The 22,863-nt window shown below is 37.0% G+C and overlaps 4 protein-coding genes across 4 annotated transcripts in view; all 4 read right to left on the bottom strand.

The window, feature by feature from the left end:
• Positions 1-7,183: 7,183 nt before the first annotated feature.
• LOC149111220 (EGF-like repeat and discoidin I-like domain-containing protein 3) lies at positions 7,184-9,393 on the bottom strand. The gene is made up of 3 exons (XM_089291932.1): positions 9,064-9,393; positions 8,395-8,533; positions 7,184-7,851 (listed from the first exon to the last, which is right to left on the bottom strand). The coding sequence occupies exons 1-3, from the start codon at positions 9,391-9,393 to the stop codon at positions 7,844-7,846; spliced, it is 477 nt and encodes a 158-aa protein (XP_089148058.1). The 3' UTR covers positions 7,184-7,843.
• Positions 9,394-10,169: 776 nt separating this feature from the next.
• On the bottom strand, positions 10,170-14,100 carry LOC110065771 (EGF-like repeat and discoidin I-like domain-containing protein 3). Its single transcript, XM_089292412.1, has 2 exons — positions 13,548-14,100; positions 10,170-10,478 (listed from the first exon to the last, which is right to left on the bottom strand). The coding sequence occupies exons 1-2, from the start codon at positions 13,874-13,876 to the stop codon at positions 10,316-10,318; spliced, it is 492 nt and encodes a 163-aa protein (XP_089148538.1). The 5' UTR covers positions 13,877-14,100; the 3' UTR covers positions 10,170-10,315.
• A 968-nt stretch (positions 14,101-15,068) lies between these two features.
• LOC149111219 (uncharacterized) lies at positions 15,069-16,523 on the bottom strand. Its single transcript, XM_089291939.1, has 2 exons — positions 16,037-16,523; positions 15,069-15,314 (listed from the first exon to the last, which is right to left on the bottom strand). The coding sequence occupies exons 1-2, from the start codon at positions 16,397-16,399 to the stop codon at positions 15,192-15,194; spliced, it is 486 nt and encodes a 161-aa protein (XP_089148065.1). The 5' UTR covers positions 16,400-16,523; the 3' UTR covers positions 15,069-15,191.
• A 5,326-nt stretch (positions 16,524-21,849) lies between these two features.
• Positions 21,850-22,863, bottom strand: part of LOC110065769 (EGF-like repeat and discoidin I-like domain-containing protein 3) — an 11,783-nt gene continuing 10,769 nt past the window's right edge. The window contains exon 8 of the mRNA XM_020772939.2: positions 21,850-22,014. Coding sequence (XP_020628598.2) covers positions 21,853-22,014 — 162 coding nt within the window. The 3' untranslated portion in view covers positions 21,850-21,852. The remainder of the gene's footprint in view (positions 22,015-22,863) is intronic.

Below are 22,863 nucleotides of genomic sequence, written 5' to 3'. Positions count from 1 at the left end.
ACTCAAACAAGCAAAATTTTATTACTTTTCGGTCGTGATAGACTTTATGGCGAAATCCTTGCAAGCGTGTGGCAAGAAGAGGGAAACTTTAAAGTTATTAAACGATGCTATATCCAAATATATCCAGCTAATTTTTTGCTATGTTTTGAAAAAACTGTTGATCTTCAACATATATAAAATTTAGAGTGGAGTAACGTGAAGTTCTCGTAAAAGAAGAAGCGGAACACAACTTGTTCATGATAAGCGGGACATGCCTGCATTCGACACTGTTTTACTACACTCAAATTTGAGCAGCTTACGACGAAAATACTTAAGGGATATTCCAACAGACAAAATAGTAATGAGTTGTGTGCTAAAAGCGCAAAAACGCCTTTAAAAATACGCCACTGGTGGCTCAAAACAAAAGAAAGAAAACTTCCGGTTCGTTGAAAGGAGATTTTTGGCAGTCATCAATCGCACCGGAAGCGCGGAAGGAGCGCCCGTGCCAGTCCTTTTCCGCATCACACATTGGACCAAGAGTGGACTGCCCGTTTCACTGCCCGGCCTTTTTCCGCTCTGACATGATTGAATCTGACGGTGATTAGGGACGAGCGAAAAGACTTCACCATTTTTATTTACGAATGCTCCCGTATTAGCGGAGCTCCTGCGAGCCGAAGGCGCGCGAGTGGAGCCCCATACCTTAGAAAATTTGGTAAGCCATCGATCTCCAGTAGCTTGGTTGTCACGTGACTGTCGGTACGTACCTCCGTAGGTCCGTACGCCAAGCCCCATGCCTTGAAAAACAAGAGTAGCACCATTACCATAGCTACATCTTTGATATTGAACATCCATATTATAACTAATTGATAGCTGTCAAAACAAGGTATCCGCTGACCAGCATCACGTGACCATATCGCGGGCTCAGGTCAAGAGCTTGTCGAGGTCGCGTTTTTTCTTTTTTTGAAGTTGACCGCTGATCAGGTACTGGGTTTTCGATTTTTTTTTCCTTTCACATTTTTGTTCCCATTTAGCGACTTATATCAATTTGTAAAAAAAAGTAGGCTAAAAAATTAACAAATGGCTGTTTAGTTTACATCGGTAGCTTACGTTATACTACAAGTGACAAAAAAGAAAACTACACAAGAAAAAAGACAACAAGAACATGGGACACAAAAAAATAAATGAATGAAATTACCCTTACCAAACCAGCTGTATTTTTGAACTGATTTTAAACTGTTTTGAATGTATTTTGAAGATTTAAACTGTATTTTGAAGTCACTATAGGGTATTTTTGTGTTATTTTGTAAGAAATTGAAAATTTTGCGTCTTGTTTGTAATGTATTTCAAGTATAGTGAAAACATATTTCATGACATTGGAATGATTTTCATTCTGTTTTTAATGTAGTTTGAGCTTAAAACGGGGTTGAAATAGGGGAGAGATTTAAAGTCTATTTTAATACTATGGCCACAAAAATTTTAAACAGTTTTAAAATGCTAGTTAAACCCTGTTTTGAATGTTATGTGGCAATGGCTGTAGGTTTAAAAAGTATTTTACAAATTATCAGTGTAATAATAGTCTTTAAATAGGATGTTTAAAATGTAGTTGACAAAAAGTGTCAAGAGCGTAAAACTTGTTTTAAATAGGACGCTTAAAACCTATTCGAGATTTATATTAAGTTTTAAAATACAACCAAAACAGTCTGTTTTAAACATATTTTAAGTTTTAATTAGGTGAGTATACTACTTAAATAGCAGTTTTAAATAATGACAGCAATGTCTATCTTAAAAATGGGTCCGCAAAGCGTACTTGTGCGGGTTTAGATTTACTTTTATTCCATTCAGTTGGAAAGCCAGTTTTAAACGTCAGTATTCGGGAGTTAAAGTACTACGAGTGAATAGGCCATCACTAGAAAGATAAAGGTATAAATGTAAATAAATAAGGTAATATTGATTATTAGGTAACAACCTAGGTAAGTTGTTATTAATTTTACTGGCGACTGTTTACAGATATCAAATTAACTTGTACATGTACTGTCAAGAGAGTTTGCTGTAATATCTAAGCCAGTTACATAATAAAGTCAGCAACTGAGAATTAAACAGTTGGTCCCAAATAGACACCTTGTCAACGGTGTCGATTCCACTGAAGTTCTGAATACGTTTTGTCATGACTGGAAAGAAATATTGTCGCGTGGAATAAGAATAATCAATTTGCATACAGGATGTAGGCTCTTTTGTTGATTGCCAGCTTTAAGATGATGCAAAATGTGGTAAAATGTTACTGTAAATGCAGTAAAAACAATACAAAAAAAACATATTGTTCATACAGTCTGCATGCTTCTTTTGATACATGTAGATCCATGTGATGTTAAAAATTTATGTTGATGATTGACTAGTAATTTGCATAATAATTTCTGGATAGAGGAGTGCATCCATGTTTGTTTCTGGATTCAATATTAATCTTCAAGTGGCTGTTAACATGCAGTTGTATAAAGAATTGTGTAATAGAGCTTCCAACGGCTCACGTGAAAAGTATACAGTACAGGTTTACCAGCTGGAACTTGATAAAAAGTCATTGCTACATGACAAGCATCAAAATTATGTCTAAAGGAGTGTTCCACATTGCTCAGTGTGCTTCACTCTGGTTTACCAGGTTCTTATGCTCACATGACCTGGTAAAGATGTCTCTCATTGTAGGTGTTATAATTGTTTTGTCAAACCCAATACTACTTTGATCGGTTTGATCTGTTTTAAAATACAAGAAGATAATAACATATTTTTTATCATGTTATTCACAATGGGAAGTTAATTAATTAAATGTCATTTGAAGAACACAAAGCAACTGTTATCGGCTTTTTTTAGGAGAATTTCTTGTACACAAATTCATTCACTGTAATCACATTCCTGGTCGTGCTGAACTTGTTGCATATCAGCTTGACAACCACACATATGCAGTAGAACTTTCATTTTGAAAGGACCAGTCCATGTTTGTGAGCGAGACAATTGCAAATATAGTAGGATTTTAAGCTGCCGACCAAAGTGTATCTCCCAAATGAAAGGGGTATCCCATGCAAATCCTCGAAGTTAAATTAAAAATATGTCAAAACTGTGCTCTGACGTCTTTAAAACTGTAACAAACAACAATTGTAGTAACAATGATGTAATATATCAAGCATGAAAGACCGTGTTTAACCACATTTCCAAATATGAAGAAGAGTGTTTAAAATATAACACACAGGTGACAATATTTGACAAAATTTGTGGTGTTGGAAATGTGATGAAATGTGGTCTTCAGTGTTTGACACACTATTATTATACACAAGTGCACCTATCTTCTCAATTAAAACTAAAACTAAGGAGAAAAAGGCGACTTAAAATTACAACATCTATGCCAAATAAGATCAGATATCCAAACACCATCAGAGTTATGATTTACATTGTTTAAACTTGATGAGTTATTGATGGGTTTGAGAAAATTATTTGAAAAAGCTTCTGCAAGTAAATTTTTAAGAGACATATATTGGGCATTGTTTGATATCAGGAGTAAGAATATGACCGATGTATTAAATTGCATTACGTTGCATTGAATGTACATTCTGGCAAAAACCGAAACTATTCCTGGAATATCAGTTAACCTCACTGTAAAAGTTAACAGCAAATACTCATTTTTATGCTGAATCAATACCTTGAAGAACTGTATAGGCTCGATCCAATAAGCATATTCTGAGAACAGTGTCTTCTATTTTATTGTAAATTTTAACAATAATCAAGCGAACATAATTTGCAACACACTGCTTACCAACGTTCACCAAAGTGTGCTTCTGTCAGTTCCTTGACTTGTGGTTAGCAGACAAATTGGTTGTTGGATTAGTGTTATTAAATACTGCAGGGCCTGGATTGTTCTCCACATCATTCACTTCCCCTTACAAGCAATGGGATGTAGACAAAATGTAGCCCATCATTTCTGTACATGTCCAGAATTTAAATGTTGTCAAGTAAAACACATTTAGCTAAGAAGTGGTAAGAATCCATCCCCGTTGAACATGTGATAAGGCATCCTTCGCTTCCTCGATCGGTATTGTTCAACTGATGTCCCCATACTCGCAGTTAATATTGTCATGTAGTTAAAAAACAGCTCCAGTACATGTAAGTTCAGCAGTTTGACTGCATTCACAGCTGCTTAAAATGACTGCACAGTCCAAGTACATGTATACGATTTACGTGAACAGTAGAGTCCAGTAACTGACACCCGTACTATCCACACTGAACACGAGCCGGAGTTGATAAATGCATTTATACACGGTAAAATTCTTTCAGCATAATTTAAACGTATAATATCTTAGTCTACACTATAACTAATAATTAATATAGTATAGTCGCCGGAGAAATTTTCTCACGAAGGTCTAAGTGAAATAACAAAGAGTGCACAGTTCTCGAGGGAAGTGCGGAAAGAATGATGATATGTAACAAAAACGAGGCAAAGCAATTTAGAAATGGAAAATAACTTACTTTTAAAACTGCAACCAACTCGCGACGGTAACCTGTGGAAAATATTACATGTACTCAAAACAACGATGGCCGCCGTATCGAACGCTCACGTCATATAAGCCTACTCAATTCCTCCCAGAAGACCTAACGATACGCTACACGTAGACAAATAAATACCGCCGACGGTAGCATAGTGGAGGCTGAAACCCCCACAAAAACAGATTTTAAATACACTATTTTTGCGCTATTTATAAATCTAGCCTAATGGAAATTTAATGCAATCAACATAATTTGCATCCCTTTTTTAAAAACTGCTTATAGTTTCTTTTCACTCGAGCTTTACATACAAAACCTTTAAACACAATGGATCTCAACTGTAGTAGGTTTAGTTTACCGGGTACATTGTATCTAGAAAACAGCAGGTAAGTTCTATATTTCATTGTACCACGCTGGACTAGCACACGCTCTCAAGTGGAACTTTGTCGCCCACTGTTATCAACCTGAACTGTACAGCAGGAATACAAGAAAAATTACCAAGCAATATTTCAAAAGGGCGGCAGGAGAAGTAATTTTGAAAGCGATTCAAGCCCTTTGTGCCCTCCGCGTGATCACCATTTTGCATTTGAAGAAGAAGTGAAAGCCAGCGGCAGCCTAAATTTTCTTTTCGAAAAACATTGTGACGGGCAAAGCTCTTTGGAGCGAGACAGTCCCAGAAATCAGCTGCTCTACTTCTCAAATGGGGAATAAAGATTTGGCTGAAAATGATCCACCAGTGCCTCAGTCCCCGAAAGAGAGCCCTTTTATGGCTGGAGGATAGAATTTAAATGTGGGATGTCGTCTGAAGTTTTTGATTTAGTTTTGCAAGCAGTATGTTATATCTACGTATATATATCTTCGTGATTACAAAGAGCAAATCAATCCAAATTATTTATTTGGTTACTTACGTATATAATCTATCTGCATATTGATTGGGTTTCAAGCCAGGGCTAAATATTCATTTTAAACGAGAAGACTGGTATCTAATAAGGAAAACCGGTACCTAATAGGGAAAGAAATGACAATGGATATAAATGAAAATAAACAGACTTAAAATCTGCTGGGAAAAAAAAAAACATATAAATGGCTAGTAGAGAAGAAGTTTCTCACTGCCAACATTTTCATTGAGTGCTGGTTGCAAATCACGTATTAGTCTTCTCGTTTAAATTTATTGTAATTCGATGCAGCTAACCGTTTTACACTTCTGATGATGTATGTAGAAGCATACGAAACGTTAAGTTCTCAAATCAAGGTTTTTACAACATGCGTTGTTTTGTTATGTTTGTGACCGCAGTTTGTTTGTTTTTTTTATTTTTACTCAAGCTGAAATGGCCGGAGAGTAAGAGTTTCCAGGATTATGTATGGTTCGTTAAAATGTGATTAGAAAAAATAGTGAAACCACACATTGAACAATCATATGCTCACAATTGATCATTTTTTTTGAGTTTCTGATCCAGGGAAAAATATCCTCTTTTTATTTATGTGCATCTTATTAGATGTTTTGGTGTGTAGTATTGCTGTATATTTGTACACCAAATCATCTAATAAGAAATTTATTATCCAACTGCTGTAGTCAATAAATTAATCAATGAAAGAGGGGGAGTGTGACAGTGTTGCGCGCGCGCGCCGACCTGTAAGACAAACAGGTTTTCTACTGTCTTAATAACTATACCATATCGCTGTATATTTGTTCTGTTATTTGTATGGTATTCGTTGCAGTTGGATAATAAGGTTTAATTGTTTAATTAGGAGCTCCACTTTTAGGCTTGGCCAAATTTATATATTATATTTAGGCTTGTGTAGGTTTTTTTCTGCCTGTTGCTGGACTGGAAAGGGGATTTGTTTTTTATTACGCTCCGTCATTTAGATCAGTCGAATTTGTTGCTGTTCCGCATGTAAGCTTATGGTATCGGCAAAACTAAACTGATTTAAATGATATGTTTAATTCTCGTTATAAATATAATACACAAATTTAAACAAATTGCAGCATAGAAAGTGCTTTGTACAGATCTTTATTCACTATTTGCACAACTTTGGAAAACTCACTGGCTCGATTGTTGCGCTCACTCGGTTCGTTTTCCAAAGTTTTGCAACTCGTAAATAAAAATCCGTACGTCGCACTTTCTACGAAGTAATCTCTATGTATGACAATATCGATAAGCTGTTCCAGGCACTCGGCTGGCAAAAACTTAGTCATCAAAGGCTAGTAGCCACCTCTGTCGTCATGATGTTCAAAACTTTACATGGAACGACCCCTGAAATTCTCGATTCGTATCTCGAAATGGTATTACTTCGTATCGACTGAGGAATGCTTAGAATAAATTGGCTCCTTCACAGCCCTGCACCAAATATTTAAAGAGAAGTTTTTCATACAGGGGTACTATGATATTCTGGAAAAGCCTTTTTCACGATCTCCGATCTTAAGTTTCTTTAAGCAAATTTAGAGGTAAACTGTGTCATCACAGTTTTTAATGAGACTTTAGTGATATAACAGGTTTTTATTCTTATAATACTATATTAATTGTTAGTTATAGTGTAGAATAAGATATTACACGTTTAAATTATGCTGAAAGAATTTCACCGTGTATAAATACATTTATCAACTCAACCGTCAAACACTTTATCTCGCGCAATCACTATATCTGTTTCGTTACAATATAATAGCCGTTGGTTTCACACAGTCTTTACCGTAGCATGTTTATTAATGTTTAGGCAGTACTTTACTAACAACGGAACATGGCATTAGTAAGATAGTCCCATCGAGTACTCAGCTCCCCCAAAAAATGTTCAAATGTTGTTGTTTATAGTGGTCAATGCGCTTAGCTACACCTAGCTAGTTAACAGGCATGCCACTCAACTTAGGGGGGTCTGCCTGTTGCTGGACTCCCCCCTTCCGGAGGGGGGAGTACTCCCTTATACGGGCTATATAGGTATGTGCGGCCCCAAATTGGGTATGGTTTTCAGTTGTTTTGGTTATAAATAGGGTATCGATTTTGGCCATTTTGCTGTCAAATAGTGTATAGTTTTTGTACTCTAGTCTTGAATTAGGTATACTTTTTAATCATTATCGATAAAAACGTAAGCAAAAACCGTTAAAAAATTATGTGTAGGGCAACTGTGTCAGCCGCGACGGTCATAAATGGGGTATCAAAATTTTGGTTTGGTCATAAATAGAGTAGGAGCAAAATCACCGATTTTGGGCATAAATAGGGTAAGGGTTTTGGCAATCGGGCCGCACACTCCCACCAAATTTTTCTGGGAGTACCCCCACCCCCCGGGCTCATCTAATGTTCATTGGCTAGTGTCGTAGCTCGCCTGCTCTTTAAGTTCATGGTCTTCTAAGCTATGCATCTGCAAAAAAAAGATTAAAATAACATTTTGTGTTGATAAGAGGCACAAATGATCTACAGACGGGCTGGTCTATTTTCGTTATAGTCAATTTTTGCCTCTTAACTACGTCCTTTTAGTTCATAAATTCGGCATTCCTGAAAGACACAGCTAAGGAGTAAACATGTATACATCATAAATATCTTTTATTAACCAACTCCAAGGTTCCGTAACTATTGGTTACGGATAGAGTTTTTCCCTCGTTTCGATTAATGGCCCAAGCAACAATTACAAATTATATATCTCCACATCTGTGTGCCTGACAGGTTCCGCAAAATGGTTCTAGTCACCAAGCAAAAGTGCTTTAAATTAATGATGGGCACGAGTTAAAAGCAAAACGAGTCAATTAAAAATTCATTGCTAAATCGGTAGCATGTTGTAATATGTTTAAAAATTTTACGTAAACATGATGTTTTAATCTTGGTCTATTTGTCATGAACATTAAGAAAACATTGGTAACAACAAAATTGGTTGAAAGTGGATGAATAAATTTAGCAATCAAAATACCTCGATAAGTGTAGAGCTCCATCCTCATAGAGATATGTCGTCGCCATGCTGTTGGCTTTATCCGTAAGAGACTTGCCGTGATTGGTGGATTTAGATGGTGATAGACAACGGTGTCACGATCGGTATTGCCATCGAAAACCTAAAAATATATATAGCGGTGAGCAGACAAAGCGCAGTTTGTTTTCCTTGTAGTTTCTCTCCTAAGATATGTTTTAACCACTCTATTCGCTCTGTAGGGACAAAGTTTGAAATATTCGATGAAGTTGGTTCCTTACTAAGGACCTGACTTTAAGAACTGTTGCAACTTATGTTCCTTCAGTATCATGGATATCATACTTATCTTTGCCCCACTTTCCCAGAGGCGTTGCAAGGTTCCTTAACGGTGGTTTTTGATGGCAAATCATAAACAAACCCTTGAACAAAAGAACACATGTGCGACTGGTACCGCGGCCTTCATATGTCGGACATTTCTGGTCATCGGAGTTAAATAAACAAACAACGATTTGAGAGAGAGAGGAAAAAATAAATGTTATTTACTGGCTTAGAGTGGGTACGTGCAGTAAAAAAACTGTAAACCGAAGTCTTGGAAATACTGTATTAAATATATTTAATATAATAATATAATAATATAATAATATAATAATATAGTAATATAACATTTTTCTTTACCGCGTCTGTAGATTCTCCTTCTCTCTTGTAAAACAAGAATAATGCTCCATCGTCGCTGAACTGCATCTTGTACTTCGTTACCATCTGTGCTGGAGAGTAGGAATTCCTTCCCTGTGTAGCCACGTGTGTCACAGGAGTGATTTTATCAAGATCAACTTGAAGCCATTGGTTCAAATCACTCGTTAAACTTGACCAGGCGCCACGCTCATAAGCGACAGTCTCTGTTGTATACAATCTGGCTCGATTGGGACTGTGGTAGGCGCTCCACTCTGAAGATGCTGTAATTTGCGAGTCTGCAATTGCACCACTTTCCATACCAAGAGCTTGCATATCGGCTACAAAAGTAAACGGGTATATAGTAATCAATTATTGGATTAGCCGTTTTCATGATATCCAGGATAATCTAGCTAGGGCGAGGTAAGTCTTCGGCTGATAACACATACCGAGACCTTGATTTTTTCTCAACACTATGAAATGCTGATTTCAATAACTGTTTTATTATAAATTGCTGCAAAGAAAATACGAACATGATTTTCATGTGAGTGAAAACAACTTTGTCTACTCTGTTTCAGTTATTGTATGGAGACTTCATTCCTCACTAATTAATTAACCGTTTGTCTTTTTGTCTCTTTTTCGAACACTCATTTCAGATATCTTTTAAATACTTCTTCAATCAGCTTCTTTCTTGAATTATTTCGCATTTTTTTGTATCTATAATTTACTTTTTCCTTCATTTCGAGGTCGAAAGTGAGCAGTGACACAATAAAATGTTTTGCTCCGCGCTCGACAGGTGACAAATTATCAAGATCTTAAGCTCACAAAATAGAGATTGTGAAGGCAGAAAATTCAATGTGATAATTCCTATTCACTGAGCTAGGCAAGAAAGAAATTCTTGCTGTCAATATCATGTAAGTTTGAAGCGAAAAAAAACGATTAAACATTTCTGGTTCTAATCACTTTTAAAAATTTCAACGAGATCTTTGCTGATCCGCACGTTAATTTAAGGCTGTTTATGATGCGATGCGATGTGTTCTAAAACGCGTGAAAAACTTTGAGATACATTTCCGATTCAATCGATTTTTCAACATTTTCATAGCCGTTAACAATTTTTTTTCTGTTTTGCTCACTCGTGACTAATCTCCCACACCTCGCAGACACTGCTGTAATAACCTAGAGCCCTTACTCTTGGAGTGAAGGTACAAATAATTAGAAATTAATTCTTGTGGAGTTAAAGGGTTGGATTAAAGCGAGGCTAATTACCAAAACAGCCGTATAGTTCCATCCTCATGGAGATGTGGTGATTCCATGCTGTGGGTATCAGTCGGATATATCGCGCTTTGATTGGTGGAGTTAAGTGATGTTTTACCACGGTATCGGAATCACTGTTTCCAACAAAAACCTGCAGGAACACGTATATACATGTGAGTTATGACTCGAAAGAAGTTGTCGGCTCATCGTTCGAGCGTTCCTGATTCGCAGAGGTCGTAAGAGACGTTTTAAGCCTCCCCATATGTGCAAGGAGTCGTCTATTACGAAATATCCTAAGAGTGTCTTGATTTTTAGGGAAATAGAAAAGTTTTTAGGCGTAAAAGAAATCAAATATTGCACTTTATTTTTTTTGGAATGTTTATATAATGTTATTCATTTATTTAAAATAAGTATTTTATAAAGACAGCCAAATTGATAATTATAAATTTTCTTCCATTGCCAATTCCTCTCTTTGTTTCCACGTTTCCTTGTTTTGTTTGCTTTGTTTACAAAATTTTAATCTTAAAATGTCTTTGAATTGCATGATTCATAAAATCGACGTGATGGTCGGAAGAGTGTTTTTTTCTTTTTTTCTCGTTTACTGCAGAAGCGAAATTGCGCGAAAACTAAAGTCATACAGAGTCCTCTGAAGATGATTTACATTTGTGTGAGTTATTTAACAGACCTTACAAGTGTGGTATATCAAGACACAATGAATGTATAATTGGTTTATCTGACACCCAGGAAAGGGGACCCCCCAATTTGGCTTAAACGGGAACGAATCACTGAACAGAGCATATTTTTCCAGTTCTTTGGTCTTAAATATGGTATACAATGTCACTTTTTAATGTCTTAAACAGAGAATGTCCGGAAATACTTTCTAGAATATTCCCGCCCTTACGTACCAAGATGTGTCCAGAAATGAGTGCAATAACGAATTAAAAATGGCAGATTTGACAACATTTTGTTGACGATACTGACGGATATATCGAAATTTGTCAAGCTGTGACTTAAAGGGCCCCAAAAGGTTCACGAATGTGGCGAAAACGACGAATTTTTGTGAAAGTGACAAATCGGATGAAATGTTACCAAGGTTGCTGACAAACTTATACAAGTGTGTAGAGATGACTTAAATATAAGGGCCCCCAAAAGTTGACGAATGTGGTGAAATCGACAAATATTGACTAAGCGACAAATCTGACGAAATTTCGCCAAACCTGTTGACATAATTAGCTGAAATCACTTGGCAAGAAGGGTCCGAAAGTTGACGAATTTGACGATAACCACGAATTTAGCAAAAGTGATAAGTCTGACGAAATTTCGCAAGTTTGTTAACAAAATTATTCAAGTGACTAGACATTAGTAGGCTACGAAGTAAGTTGACGAATGAGGTAAAAACGACGAATTTGTCGAAAGTGACTAAACTGATGAAATGTTGCCAAGATTGTTAACAAAATTATACAAGTGAATGGAGATGACTCAAATAGAAGGGCCTCAAAAATTTGACGAATTTCGCAAAAGTGACAAATCTAACGAAATTCAGTTCGATAAGCCTGTTGACATAATTATTTAAGAAAATTGCCGAGATCACTTGGCTGGATAGCAGTTGATTCGGAAATGATATAATCCTGATATTGAATTGTCCTGGTCAACCCTTTTTTCGTTGTAAATAATAAGTAATGTACGCTGGTTTGCAGTGTCTCGTCTCGAGTAATGCCTAGTCTCACGGAACATAAACTTCGTAGAGTATCATGTCATCGCGAGTATTTTAAATGTATTTCGCTTTCCGTTCCGCTCGCATAACACGCTTATAGAACAAGGGGTATATATATTGCCTTTCCTTCTCCTCGGGTAACACGCTTTCGAACAGGGGAAATTAAATACCTATTGCTTTCTCTTCCACTCGGGCAACACGCTTTATAGCGAGAGAAATATACATTTTTGTTTTCTTTTTGCTCCACGCACATGGGTAACACGCTTTAGAATGAGGGAAATAATATTGCTTTCTCCTCCACTCGGGTGACACGCTTTAGAACGGGGGAAATACTGCTTTCCATTCCAATCGGGTAACACACTTTAGGACAAGGGAAATATATTTTGCTTTTTGTTCCACTCTAACTTGCTATCAGGCGTATGATATCGCAAGCTAGTCCCACACTGGTGACACGCGTTTAGAAATATACATTTTTTCCCTTCCACCCAGGTAACACACTGTAGAACGAGGAAAACATATATTCCTTTCTGTTCCATTGGGGTGATACGCTTTCAGTAAGAGCAAAATATACATTGCTTTCCCTTCTACTTAACTGACAATCTTTTACAACAAGGGAAATATATATCTTTCCGTTCCAGTTGGGTAACAGGCATTTACACGAGGGAAATACATGAACTGCCTTCTGTTTTACTCGGGTAACAGCCTTTTAACAACAACAACAACAATAATAGTAATAATAATAGAAATAATAGTAATAATAATAGAAATAGCAATAGTAATAGTAGTAGTAATAGTAATAGTAATAGTAATAGTAATAGTAATAGTAATAGTAATAGTAATAGTAATAGTAATAGTAATAGTAATAATAATAATAATAGCAATAGCAATAGTAATAGTAATAGTAGTAGTAAGAGTAATAGGAATAGTAATAGTAATAATGGTAATAATAATAGTTATATAACTTATATATTGCGCAGATATCAATATAGCATTATAGCTGCGCATTACAATGTTTAAGAAAATGTAGCTACTTATAAACCCTTAATATTACATAAAAATCCTAAAAACATTTCTTGTACAAGTTCTGATTAAAATTAACAACAATGATTATGATATGCACTAATGAAATTATAAAATAAAAGAAGCAAATTATCTCAGAAACGACTGTCTCTCATTAGGTAGTTTGTATAATCTTCCCCAAAATCGTCAAACTCGCCAATGTTTTTTTTTTTTTTTTTAACTCGTCAATATGCTAGGACAGTATCCGATAAGATAATCTGCATAGTTATGACTGGCGAAAAGTCGCCAAAGCCGTCAGTTCAGCCAACGTGATTTCGCCTTGACAAATTTCACTAAAATTCGCCAAACTCGTCAAATCCATCAACATTCACTCAGTCTGACGAAATTTCGTAAAATCTGCCAATTTCGTTTGTAGCGTGCCTTTCTGGATATATGCGCCCTTACCCGAATTCTGACACTGGCTAATTGCTTGCCTGTCTGTAGTTCTTAGTTTGTTTGTCACATAACATAAACCGTTCTCACCTTGTCTGAGTTCTCTCCGGTCTGCTTATATACCTCAAACGTAACTCCATCATTGCTGTATTGTAACTTGTACTGGGTCACCCGTTGGTTGGGGTCCCCGTACCTCCCTTGGGTTGCCACAAAAGTGACATCTGTTGCGACACGAAGATCGATTTGAAACCACTGACTTGGATTATTTGTTCCTGCTGACCAAGATCCGCTGTAGCCTCCGCCACCCTTGAAGTTTAATCTTCCTTGGTTCAGAGCATGATCTTCACGAAACCGAGAAGATGCTGAAATCTGTGCCGCTGTTATTTTATAGTTTTCCATTCCCAAGGGGTCTGCACACCCTGAAGCAACAACGATGAAAACAACAGTATTAACGGCCCCGGGGAGAGACAGTAGACTGACCGTAAATGTAGCCTACCATGAAAGCATAAAAGCACCACAGCTCCGTCCAGCCTTAACTTCGTCCATAGAAAGCTGCTACAAACACCTCAAAAAAACACCCCAAAACGATTAAACAGGCCAAATGGACATCAGAAATCAGGCAAGGTGGGTATACTTTCTTTATATTATTTTAAAATTTTATTTCGCTATTTCGCTATCTTATTTCGCCTTCGCTATTTTATACTCCATACAGTACCTTTAAGAGCGCTCAAATTCCTCAGTGGCCAAAAGTGTAACAACACCGCGCACTTTAGGTGGTCACGTCCCACTCGATATGCCTACATAAATCATTAATATTTGTCGATTTCTCGAATCATGAGTTTGGGAAGCCTGTGGTTGCAGTGGACCTATCTCAACTCCAAAACCAAGAGCTGCTCATCAGTGTTGATTATTACAGAAGAGTTTTTTTTTTTTTTTTTTCTTTATTTTGAAATCCGCTATATCGTAAATGATAGTTTTTTTTTTTGATTGAGAGCTTATTTATGTTGTTCTAACACCTTACTTTTTGTAGTTGGGGGACACTTTGAAGAGTTACAACTCAAAGGCAATTTGTCCGACTTCCCCCAAATCTCCAACAAAAGCACTTTGGGGAATTTGCTATTCTATAAATAATTTCGTTATAAGTTATTTCTGTACCATCACATTTTACAGCAATTTGAAAATGTTCTGTAGCTTTTGAACCAAACCCCAACACCGCCGTTTTTAAGCGTTTGACCTCGAGGAAAAAGTGTTTTCCCAAAAGATAAAAATTGCGCTGAGTTGTATTTAAAAAAAAAAAAAAAAAAAAAAGATTATTTAAGCCTTTCAGTTTCGACTTGAAAACCTAATAAAATTTTTGAATAGCCTTATCTACAATTTAATACATGTTTGTGTTCCAAGGCCGGGTATCTATAATGTAATCGCGAGGCGCTGAATCTCTTAGAGTGGAGACAGCCCTGAAGGTAAACGCTAACCTCAAATTTATAACCTTAAATTCAAATTTATTTTATATTACAATACTTCTTTATCTCGAGAATCATTGATAAATTTTGAAAACAAAACAACTCTCTTTCATAACGCTTTCTAATTATCGTTAGAACTGAGCTAAAAAGTTTATTAAGACTAGCCTTTATAAATCTACTTTTTTATGGTATAAATGTCACATCCTTGCTAAAATTTATAAGAGCGATCACCAAGCAGTAACATGATATCAGTTTTATTCACCTCTCGTGCAATGAAAACCTGTATAGCCAAGCGCACAAACACAGTGGTAGTGATCCTCCTCGTAATTCGGGATGCAGCTGCCGTTATTTTTACAGGGATTCCTTGAGCAAGGTGTCTACAGCAAAAAAATAGCCATAAAAACATATCGCATTGTTGAAACAAGTATGTACGAGAGAATCAAAGAATGTTTAACTATTGGACTGTATATAAAAGTCTCCATCGACCAAACTCCACGCGTATTGTACTAAGCCTCCAACTTTTATTAACTTTTGCTTTTATTAAATTATTAACTACCATCTGTTCAAAAGTTAAAGAACCGTAAGTTTAACTTAAGGTCCTGCAGTATAGGCTCATGGATCTTTCTTTTATCAAAGTTGAAATCTTAGGCGTAATAATTTCAAGTTTTCTTTCGATAGCAGAATAAGATCTTCTTCTTCGTTCTGCTGAGTCTGAAAACTGCCGTTTACTTGATAACGCTAGGAGAAAACTTGCATTTAATTCGGTTTTCTAAACATCACCCCATGACCGGGTGGGCGGAACTCATTGTGTATTAGATTGCGGTATTCCAAAACAATTTTATGGGTTTTTTTGTCCTATAAGCTTTAAAATGATATATAGCATAAAATTAGTTTCCTTTCCCTCCCACGGAGATGGTTCTTCGCAACAGTCCCTTCTGAAAAAATAAACCGTAAAATGAATTATTTTGTTCATCTAGATCTAATTTCATTGTTCTTCCCTTTTCTTTACAAGGAAAACAACTCCCTAAATTCGCATCATTGCTGGCAAAATAAATCTTCGCAATCGTGCATGTGAAATGCTTTTCAATTTATCAGTTACCTTTATGCTGTAATGGTGAAACTGCTGCGAATCGGTCAGTTTATCAGGACTTCTAAACTTGTCTGCACTTAGCAGCTCGCAGCGAAGCTTTCCATTTTCGTTTGGCGACGAAGCAACGTTGAACGAAACACAGGGAGCATTAGAAACACAGGCGAAACCGCACTCTTCATCCTGAGCTACTTCACAAGAAGAGTCTAAGAGGGATCCTTGAAGATGCTGAAACTTGTAAACTACAAAATTTGCGTACGACAACCCGTGTTGAGAACTATATCGCTTTAAACCATGATCTCCCTGGATCAAGCGTTGAGGCTGGCCTGTAATACAATGAAAACGGAGCAGAACGACTGTAAATAGATGAAACATTCCTGGTTAGCGGAAATACCGTATCGACGCGAAATATGTCCTTCGGCTGAAAATATATTATGCACCATTGTTTTCTAAGGTACACTTAAAAGTCAGAAAGAGCGAATCGATCGACACGTCAATCAACCAATCAGTGAATGACTAATTCGGTTTGTCATTTATTTCAGAGTTTTTCTCTGTCTTCATTTTTCTAGCGAGGCCTGGTATAAAACATTTGATATGGAAATACGTTTTCGTTGAACAACCATTTTCATCCAAGAGAGAGAGAGAGAGAGAATTATGTATGTATTACATGAGAGCTGGGAGATGAAATTCGTGTCCAGAAACGGCAAACAGCCATGTAACGTTCTGTTTTATGATGTAGAGGGTTTGGATGGCTTTTCAGTCAGCGATTCATCAGCTATCAGTCTTAAAACCTGTCAATTACTAACTGACAGCTAAGACTTTGTCGAATTCTTTGTATGGCGCAAAGGATTTTTTAGATAATGGTAAACTTTTTGCAGTGTTCTATTTATTCAAAACTAAAGGAAAAATGCTCAGCGATAAAACTTAGGCTGAGCTCCGTGATAAATATCATGATGCTAAACTTATGAAAGTACCTTGATTCCACGAAAATGTTTAATTAGGTTCTGTCACAAAAAAAGGTCGAATTGATTTGCACCTCATGCCGTCAGCGGAAGCACTATTTTAGTGGCAAACTTTATTGGGTTATTTCTACAATGTAAAGATACGTTGACTCGCGAACATTACACAGTATGGATGCCGCAGGTTATGGTTGCTCGTTTACTGCTGTCTCGGGAAAGGTTACAAAGTAAAAGAAGTTCGCGAAAATGCCGAAAGGCGTTATATATAAGTAGTGTTAGATTAGCACTGGTTGATCGAATCTCAAGGAGTTTCAGCGCCAAGGACGAGAAACCATAAATGTACGTCAGTAAACATTCTTTTTTATCCTATCGCGCTGGCACACCGTTGTCGTGTTTGCCCCGCAGTGTGACTTTTAATCCAACTCAAATGAAACACAGGAAAGCCAAAAAGGCGCAAAACTGGAGAACATCAAAACAGATTGCATCCTTGAATAGGTCTTGAATAAAGCTGGCGTGCCTGAAATTTGAATTGAGCAATCAGGATTTATCTGGCGGGAAAAACTGCACTGTCCTGACCTCGAATGCATTTGGCAGGAAAAGCAGTAGAGTCGAGTAGTAACTTTTTTCACTGGATTCGCCAATTAATGTTCACGAAAATCGATTTCTGTAAATGCAAAAACCATATCAGATTTTAACAAGCGAAAATGAGAAAGATTTTGTGTCTCCAAGGTTTTAACTTGGCTCCAAAAACGGGTGGACAGTGTCCGGCAACTCGCTCTTCGACTGCTGTCGCCTGGTAAAGACTAATAGTTGTGATCGTTTTGAAAAAAAATATATTGTTCCTCGTCAAATTAAACCCAGATCTCTGGAGTCAAGCGTTAGAAGAGGCCAAAGCAACTTTGCTGTTGCCTTTATCAGTTTTTTAGCTGCGAAGAAAAGGTTTTTACTGAAAAAGGTTTTAACTCTCTGTCGTACTGTGGGTGCAGCCATCATATGTAAGGATAAGGTTAAACTTGAAAAACAGGCAATAAAAGACTGCTTTTTAATAAGGCAATTTAATGTTTAGAACTCGTAGACATACATAAACAGTCCCTTTAAAGGTGGGTAATTGAGTGAATTACAAACATTTCGCGATCATTTATTTCAAAAAATTTTATTGGTGCTAATTGGAATCGTCAGCATTACCAAGCAGTATATATGACATACACATAAAAATAACATGTTCACCTACTTCGGTTTGTAGTATCCTGAATTTTGCAAACTGATTCTTTCCCTACATTTCTTGTCAGTACTCATATCGGACTTTGAAGAAAAACAATTACTGTCTCAAGTTCCATGTATGTATTATTGGATGTATCATTCTGTGTTATTTGTGTCGTTTGATTAACAGTAGTAACTGCTAAAGCGTTATTCCACGTGTGACTTTCGGGTTTCCATTTTGAAGACGTTTGAAAGGCCTCCATTTTGACTGAAGATGTTTAGCAGAGACCGGTGCGTTACAACACATTTTACATGGAGGTGAGGGTCGGGATTTCAAGGCTTTAAACAGAGTTACTTTTGACTATGTACGCTCATTCTTGACCTTGGTGTATAAATAAACGAACAATTATTCTTGTCACAAGGTCTGAAAAATTTTGTAACCGAAGCTTTCGACTGTATCGCACAGTCTTTATCAGCAATTAAAGTGAACTCACGTTGTCACGTGAAAGCAAATTGTTTAATCACGTGACAACAGATGGTCAAAAATGGCGGGAAGATCATAGCCCCCGTCCCTGTTCAGTGTTGGGCGTTGACGTCTGATATGGATGGCCTCCTTGATTTTCCTTTTGATATCTACCGACTCTTTATCAAGAATCTTGACTCCTTCCCAGTCAACTTGGAAGTACCCCCTTCCCAGAAACTTGTTTCGTTTGATGTCAGCGCCCTTTTTACCAGCATTCCCACTGATGAAGCAGTCTGGGTTATCAGACAGCGCTTGGAACAAGACAACAGCTGGCAGAACAGAACCAATATGAATGTTGACCAACTAACGCAGCTTCTTGAGTTATGTTTGACTACCACCTATTGCATGTACAGTGGAGACTTTTACAAACAGAACAAAGGCACTGCCTTGGGATCTCCTATTTCACAGATAGTTGCCAACCTGTACATGGAACACTTCGAGAAGTTTGCCCTATCTACGACACCCAACCCACCTGACATCTTGTATCGTTATGATAAAGAGTCGGTTGATATCAAAAGGAAAATCAAGGAGGCCATCCATATCAGACGTCAACGCCCAACACTGAACAGGGACAGGGGCTATGATCTTCCCGCCATTTTTGACCATCTGTTGTCACGTGATTAAACAATTTGCTTTCACGTGACAACGTGAGCTCACTTTAATCGCTGATGAAGACTGTGCGATACAGTCGAAAGCTTCGGTTACAAAATTTTTCAGACCTTGTGACAAGAATAATTGTTCGTTTAGAGCTACTTTTCTTTGTTTCAATTTTAAACCACAAAGACCTTATCAGTGTGTAGCATTTTATCGCTTTACCTAAGAAAGGAGGCCCTGAATTAGACCTAACATCGAGATAATGGAAAAATCCTAACGCTTTTTCTTTCGGAAATAATCCCCACTCTACCCCTATCCTGTGTGCAAAGACTTTTGCTGGACAATATGCAAATAAGAGAAGCGGAGCGATCGAAGATGGCGGCTTATTAGTTATTGCTAATTACTGGGGATTTCTGTCTGAAAGCAGTTTGAATGATTGTACCAAACAACAAAACGGAAAACGTAGGAACATTTACATAGGGACTTGGTAATATTGAGCGATTTGGGGGATTCAAATTCACCACACGCATGCATACAGGTTATGCAAAGCTAATGGAACACCGTTAAAATGGCAGGATGGGAATGTTGTTTGATAGTCAAGACATGATAACTCAGATAAGGTAAACATATTTATCTTGTTTTATGCTTTAATCGTGCTGATATTCCTGTGATATTTCGAATTGAAGTGATTTAATGACAAAAACAATGGTAGCACTTTTAGTCACGCATTCGACTGCTGACGTTATTTTAATTTTTTTGTGTGTGATTTGAATAATTTTTTGACGAGTGCCTAATCATTTAATTTCATTTCTATAACAAGAATGGGAGTCAGCGGACTCACTTTTGTGTTTTAAGCACTTAAACTAAAATTAAGGATATTTTTAATATCGGTGTTATACAGTTTATATGATAACCTTTTACATAATTTAAAACAAATATGACCATAGCCAGGAGCTCATCACGCGGAGCCTCCATACGTGTTATGAGGTAGAGTCAACCCTTTCCCGTGTCATTCTATTTTAAGAACTGTAATTAGCACAAGGGTCTCTTGGTTTCCCTCGAAGTAATTTGTTTCTGCAGATAGAAAATGCAAAATAGAAGGCAAAAGAGGGTATCATTGGGTATTGAAAAGGGATAGGGTGAAAAATCCCACAAGAGTTCTCTCTACAAATAGAAAGGTACGGGAAATGGTTGACTTACGGGGTTAGTATAGGAGATGGAGGCTTCGGATAATGGGCTCCTGCCATAGCTTGTTTGCCAATGATTGGGCAGCACTTTACTCACAACAGGACATGTCATTGGCAAGATAGTCCCATTGCCGGAGTACTCAGCTAATGTTCATTGACCAAAAAAAGTTGCATTTTAACATGCCTATCTCATTTCGACAATAAAAATATGGAGGTCAAAGGACTTATTATTGAGTCTTAGTTGAATTAAAACTAAAAGTAGTTAAATCACATGATAATTTTTGGCTTTACACAGTCTTTACAAACATTAACCATAGCATGTTCACCAATGATTAGGCAGCACTTTACCAACAACAACGCTTGGCATTAGCAAGATAGTCCCATGGAGTACTCAGCCAATGTCCAGCGGCCTGTGTGGCACGTGGTGGCCATGCTCTTTAATCATCAGGTTCTTCTAATTCCAAGAGGCTAATTATCTGCAGAAAAGATATTTTAAAATAACATTTTGCTTTAATTTTAAGCGTTACAAATGCTTACACAGGGTTGGGCTTTTTTCGTTATAACCAAATTTTTGGGTCGAATTTGCACTTTTGGCACTTTTGCATACACGCCAGACGCGAACTCAACTTCACCTCGCCTCTCCCCTCACCCCACATACAACTTTGAAAACTAGTACTTGCAATTTCTCCCGAGTTTCAACATTTTAATGGGTGGTAAAGGAGCAACAGCATTGACCGGGGTTTTAAAGGGATAGCAGTGCTTTTTCAGATTCCAGTTATAAGATACAACTCGTTGATTTACATCAGTGTCCCAAGGAATTTTGTTCATGATTGTACGGTTTTTTCCTTCCTAAAAATGCATGACGGGGGTCAGGTATATACATCATAACTAGCCTGTTACCAACAGTGCGCGAGGGCTTTAATGGAAAATATTGGCCTGAGGCCGTGGCAGTATAGAGCGAGCGCAGTGAAGTCCGTGCAAAAAACGAGCGAGAGCCAATATTTCCTAGTACGGCTCAAGCAAGCTGCGTTAGTAAGTAATTATTATATAGCACTCTTCGACTTTCGAAAACCAAAAAATAGACGCCTCATGACCGTTTCTATGGAAACGGTCAGTATGGCAAAATCTCTCATTTATTTGCGATGAAAGTTAAGGAAACATACTGACAAAAATTCAATAGAAGATAGATAAATTTAGTATTTAGGATTTTAGGATTTTAGGATTTAGGATTTTAGGTTTTTAAAGGATTAGGATTTTAATTTTAGGATTTTAAACTTAGGATTTTAATTTTAAAGTATTGTAAAGCGCCATGGACAATTAGTGGAAAATGGCGCTATATAAATGTATATTTATTTATTTATTTATTTATTTATAATGAACTAAAATACCTCGATAAGTGTAGAGCTCAATCCTTATAGAGATATGAGTTTGCCATGCTGTTGGCTTTATCCGTAAGAACCGTGCGGTAATTGGTGGATTTAAATGGTGATAGACAACGGTGTCGTGATCAGTATTGCCATCGAACACCTAAAAATATACATAGTGGTGAGCATAGAAACTATCAACAATATATCATCACAAAGTAACAACATTTCATTGAAAAGGGAACTGGTATTACAGCGAACCAATCAAAACTCGAATCGGAAACGTGTGGCTGCCGCGAGGTGCTGGAAAATATGTGTAAGCGAGAGGCGATTTGTTTTGGTTTCCCTTCTGATTAGTTGAATAAGTGCTGGGAATTTTTTAAACTTATCACTAAGTGTAGAAATGCAAAACCAATACAAACGCGAATTACTTTCGACACTTATGTTAAAGCTTGTCTTTCAGCTACTAAATGTTGTCATTATTTACTCAGTAGATCTCATGAAATAAACAGTGAGCAGGTTTTAGATGGTAGAAAGGCAGACTTCTTTCAACAACCCTCAACAGCAGTTTATTATAAACTTGTATCCCCAATAAGAATAAGAAAGAGAATATCGAGGTTCTCGATGTGCAATGACCACGCGCATCCCTTCGCGTTTGGAGCTCTTCAATTCTCAAGACACGTGTTAAACGCGGTTCGAGAAATTAAAAACGAACCGCGAATATAGAAGACGTGTGTAAAATCCTTTATTCAAAACGGTCATAAAATTGTTTTATGCTTTAATACAATACATAACACAGACGCATCATTCGTCTGAAATTTATCATAGGACTAAAAAATGCGGGTGCCAAATTGGGGAAAATATTACTCTTGTTCACAGTCCTTTGAGTCAATGTGGCTAAAGATGCCATCAAAGAAATATAAAAAAAAAAATCTCATAATATCTGTCAATGTTAAGCAAAAAAATTCGTGCGTCCAAGACTTATCTTGACCCACTTGAATATCGACGTATT

The sequence above is a fragment of the Orbicella faveolata genome, unplaced genomic scaffold, assembly GCF_042242905.1.
Source record: "Orbicella faveolata isolate gen_17 unplaced genomic scaffold, um_ofav_v1 contig_24, whole genome shotgun sequence".
NCBI classification, from domain to species: Eukaryota; Metazoa; Cnidaria; class Anthozoa; order Scleractinia; family Merulinidae; genus Orbicella; species Orbicella faveolata.
The sequence above is the reverse complement of the archived record's forward strand: the minus strand, read 5'-3'. Positions and strand labels throughout refer to the sequence as shown.

Excerpts from the sequence above, each read along its gene's own strand:
- LOC110065771 (XM_089292412.1), bottom strand. The coding sequence starts at position 13,876 with ATGGAAAACTATAAAATAACAGCGGCACAGATTTCAGCATCTTCTCGG. Across the intron at positions 10,479-13,547 it reads GTGAGAACGGTTTATGTTAT|ATACGTGTTCCTGCAGGTTT; the intron begins GTGACAAACAAA and ends ACTCACATGTAT.
- LOC149111220 (XM_089291932.1), bottom strand. The coding sequence starts at position 9,393 with ATGCAAGCTCTTGGTATGGAAAGTGGTGCAATTGCAGACTCGCAAATT. Across the intron at positions 8,534-9,063 it reads AAGGAGAATCTACAGACGCG|GTTTTCGATGGCAATACCGA; the intron begins GTAAAGAAAAAT and ends ATATATTTTTAG.
- LOC149111219 (XM_089291939.1), bottom strand. The coding sequence starts at position 16,399 with ATGTTTCATCTATTTACAGTCGTTCTGCTCCGTTTTCATTGTATTACA. Across the intron at positions 15,315-16,036 it reads TTCACCATTACAGCATAAAG|ACACCTTGCTCAAGGAATCC; the intron begins GTAACTGATAAA and ends TTTTTGCTGTAG.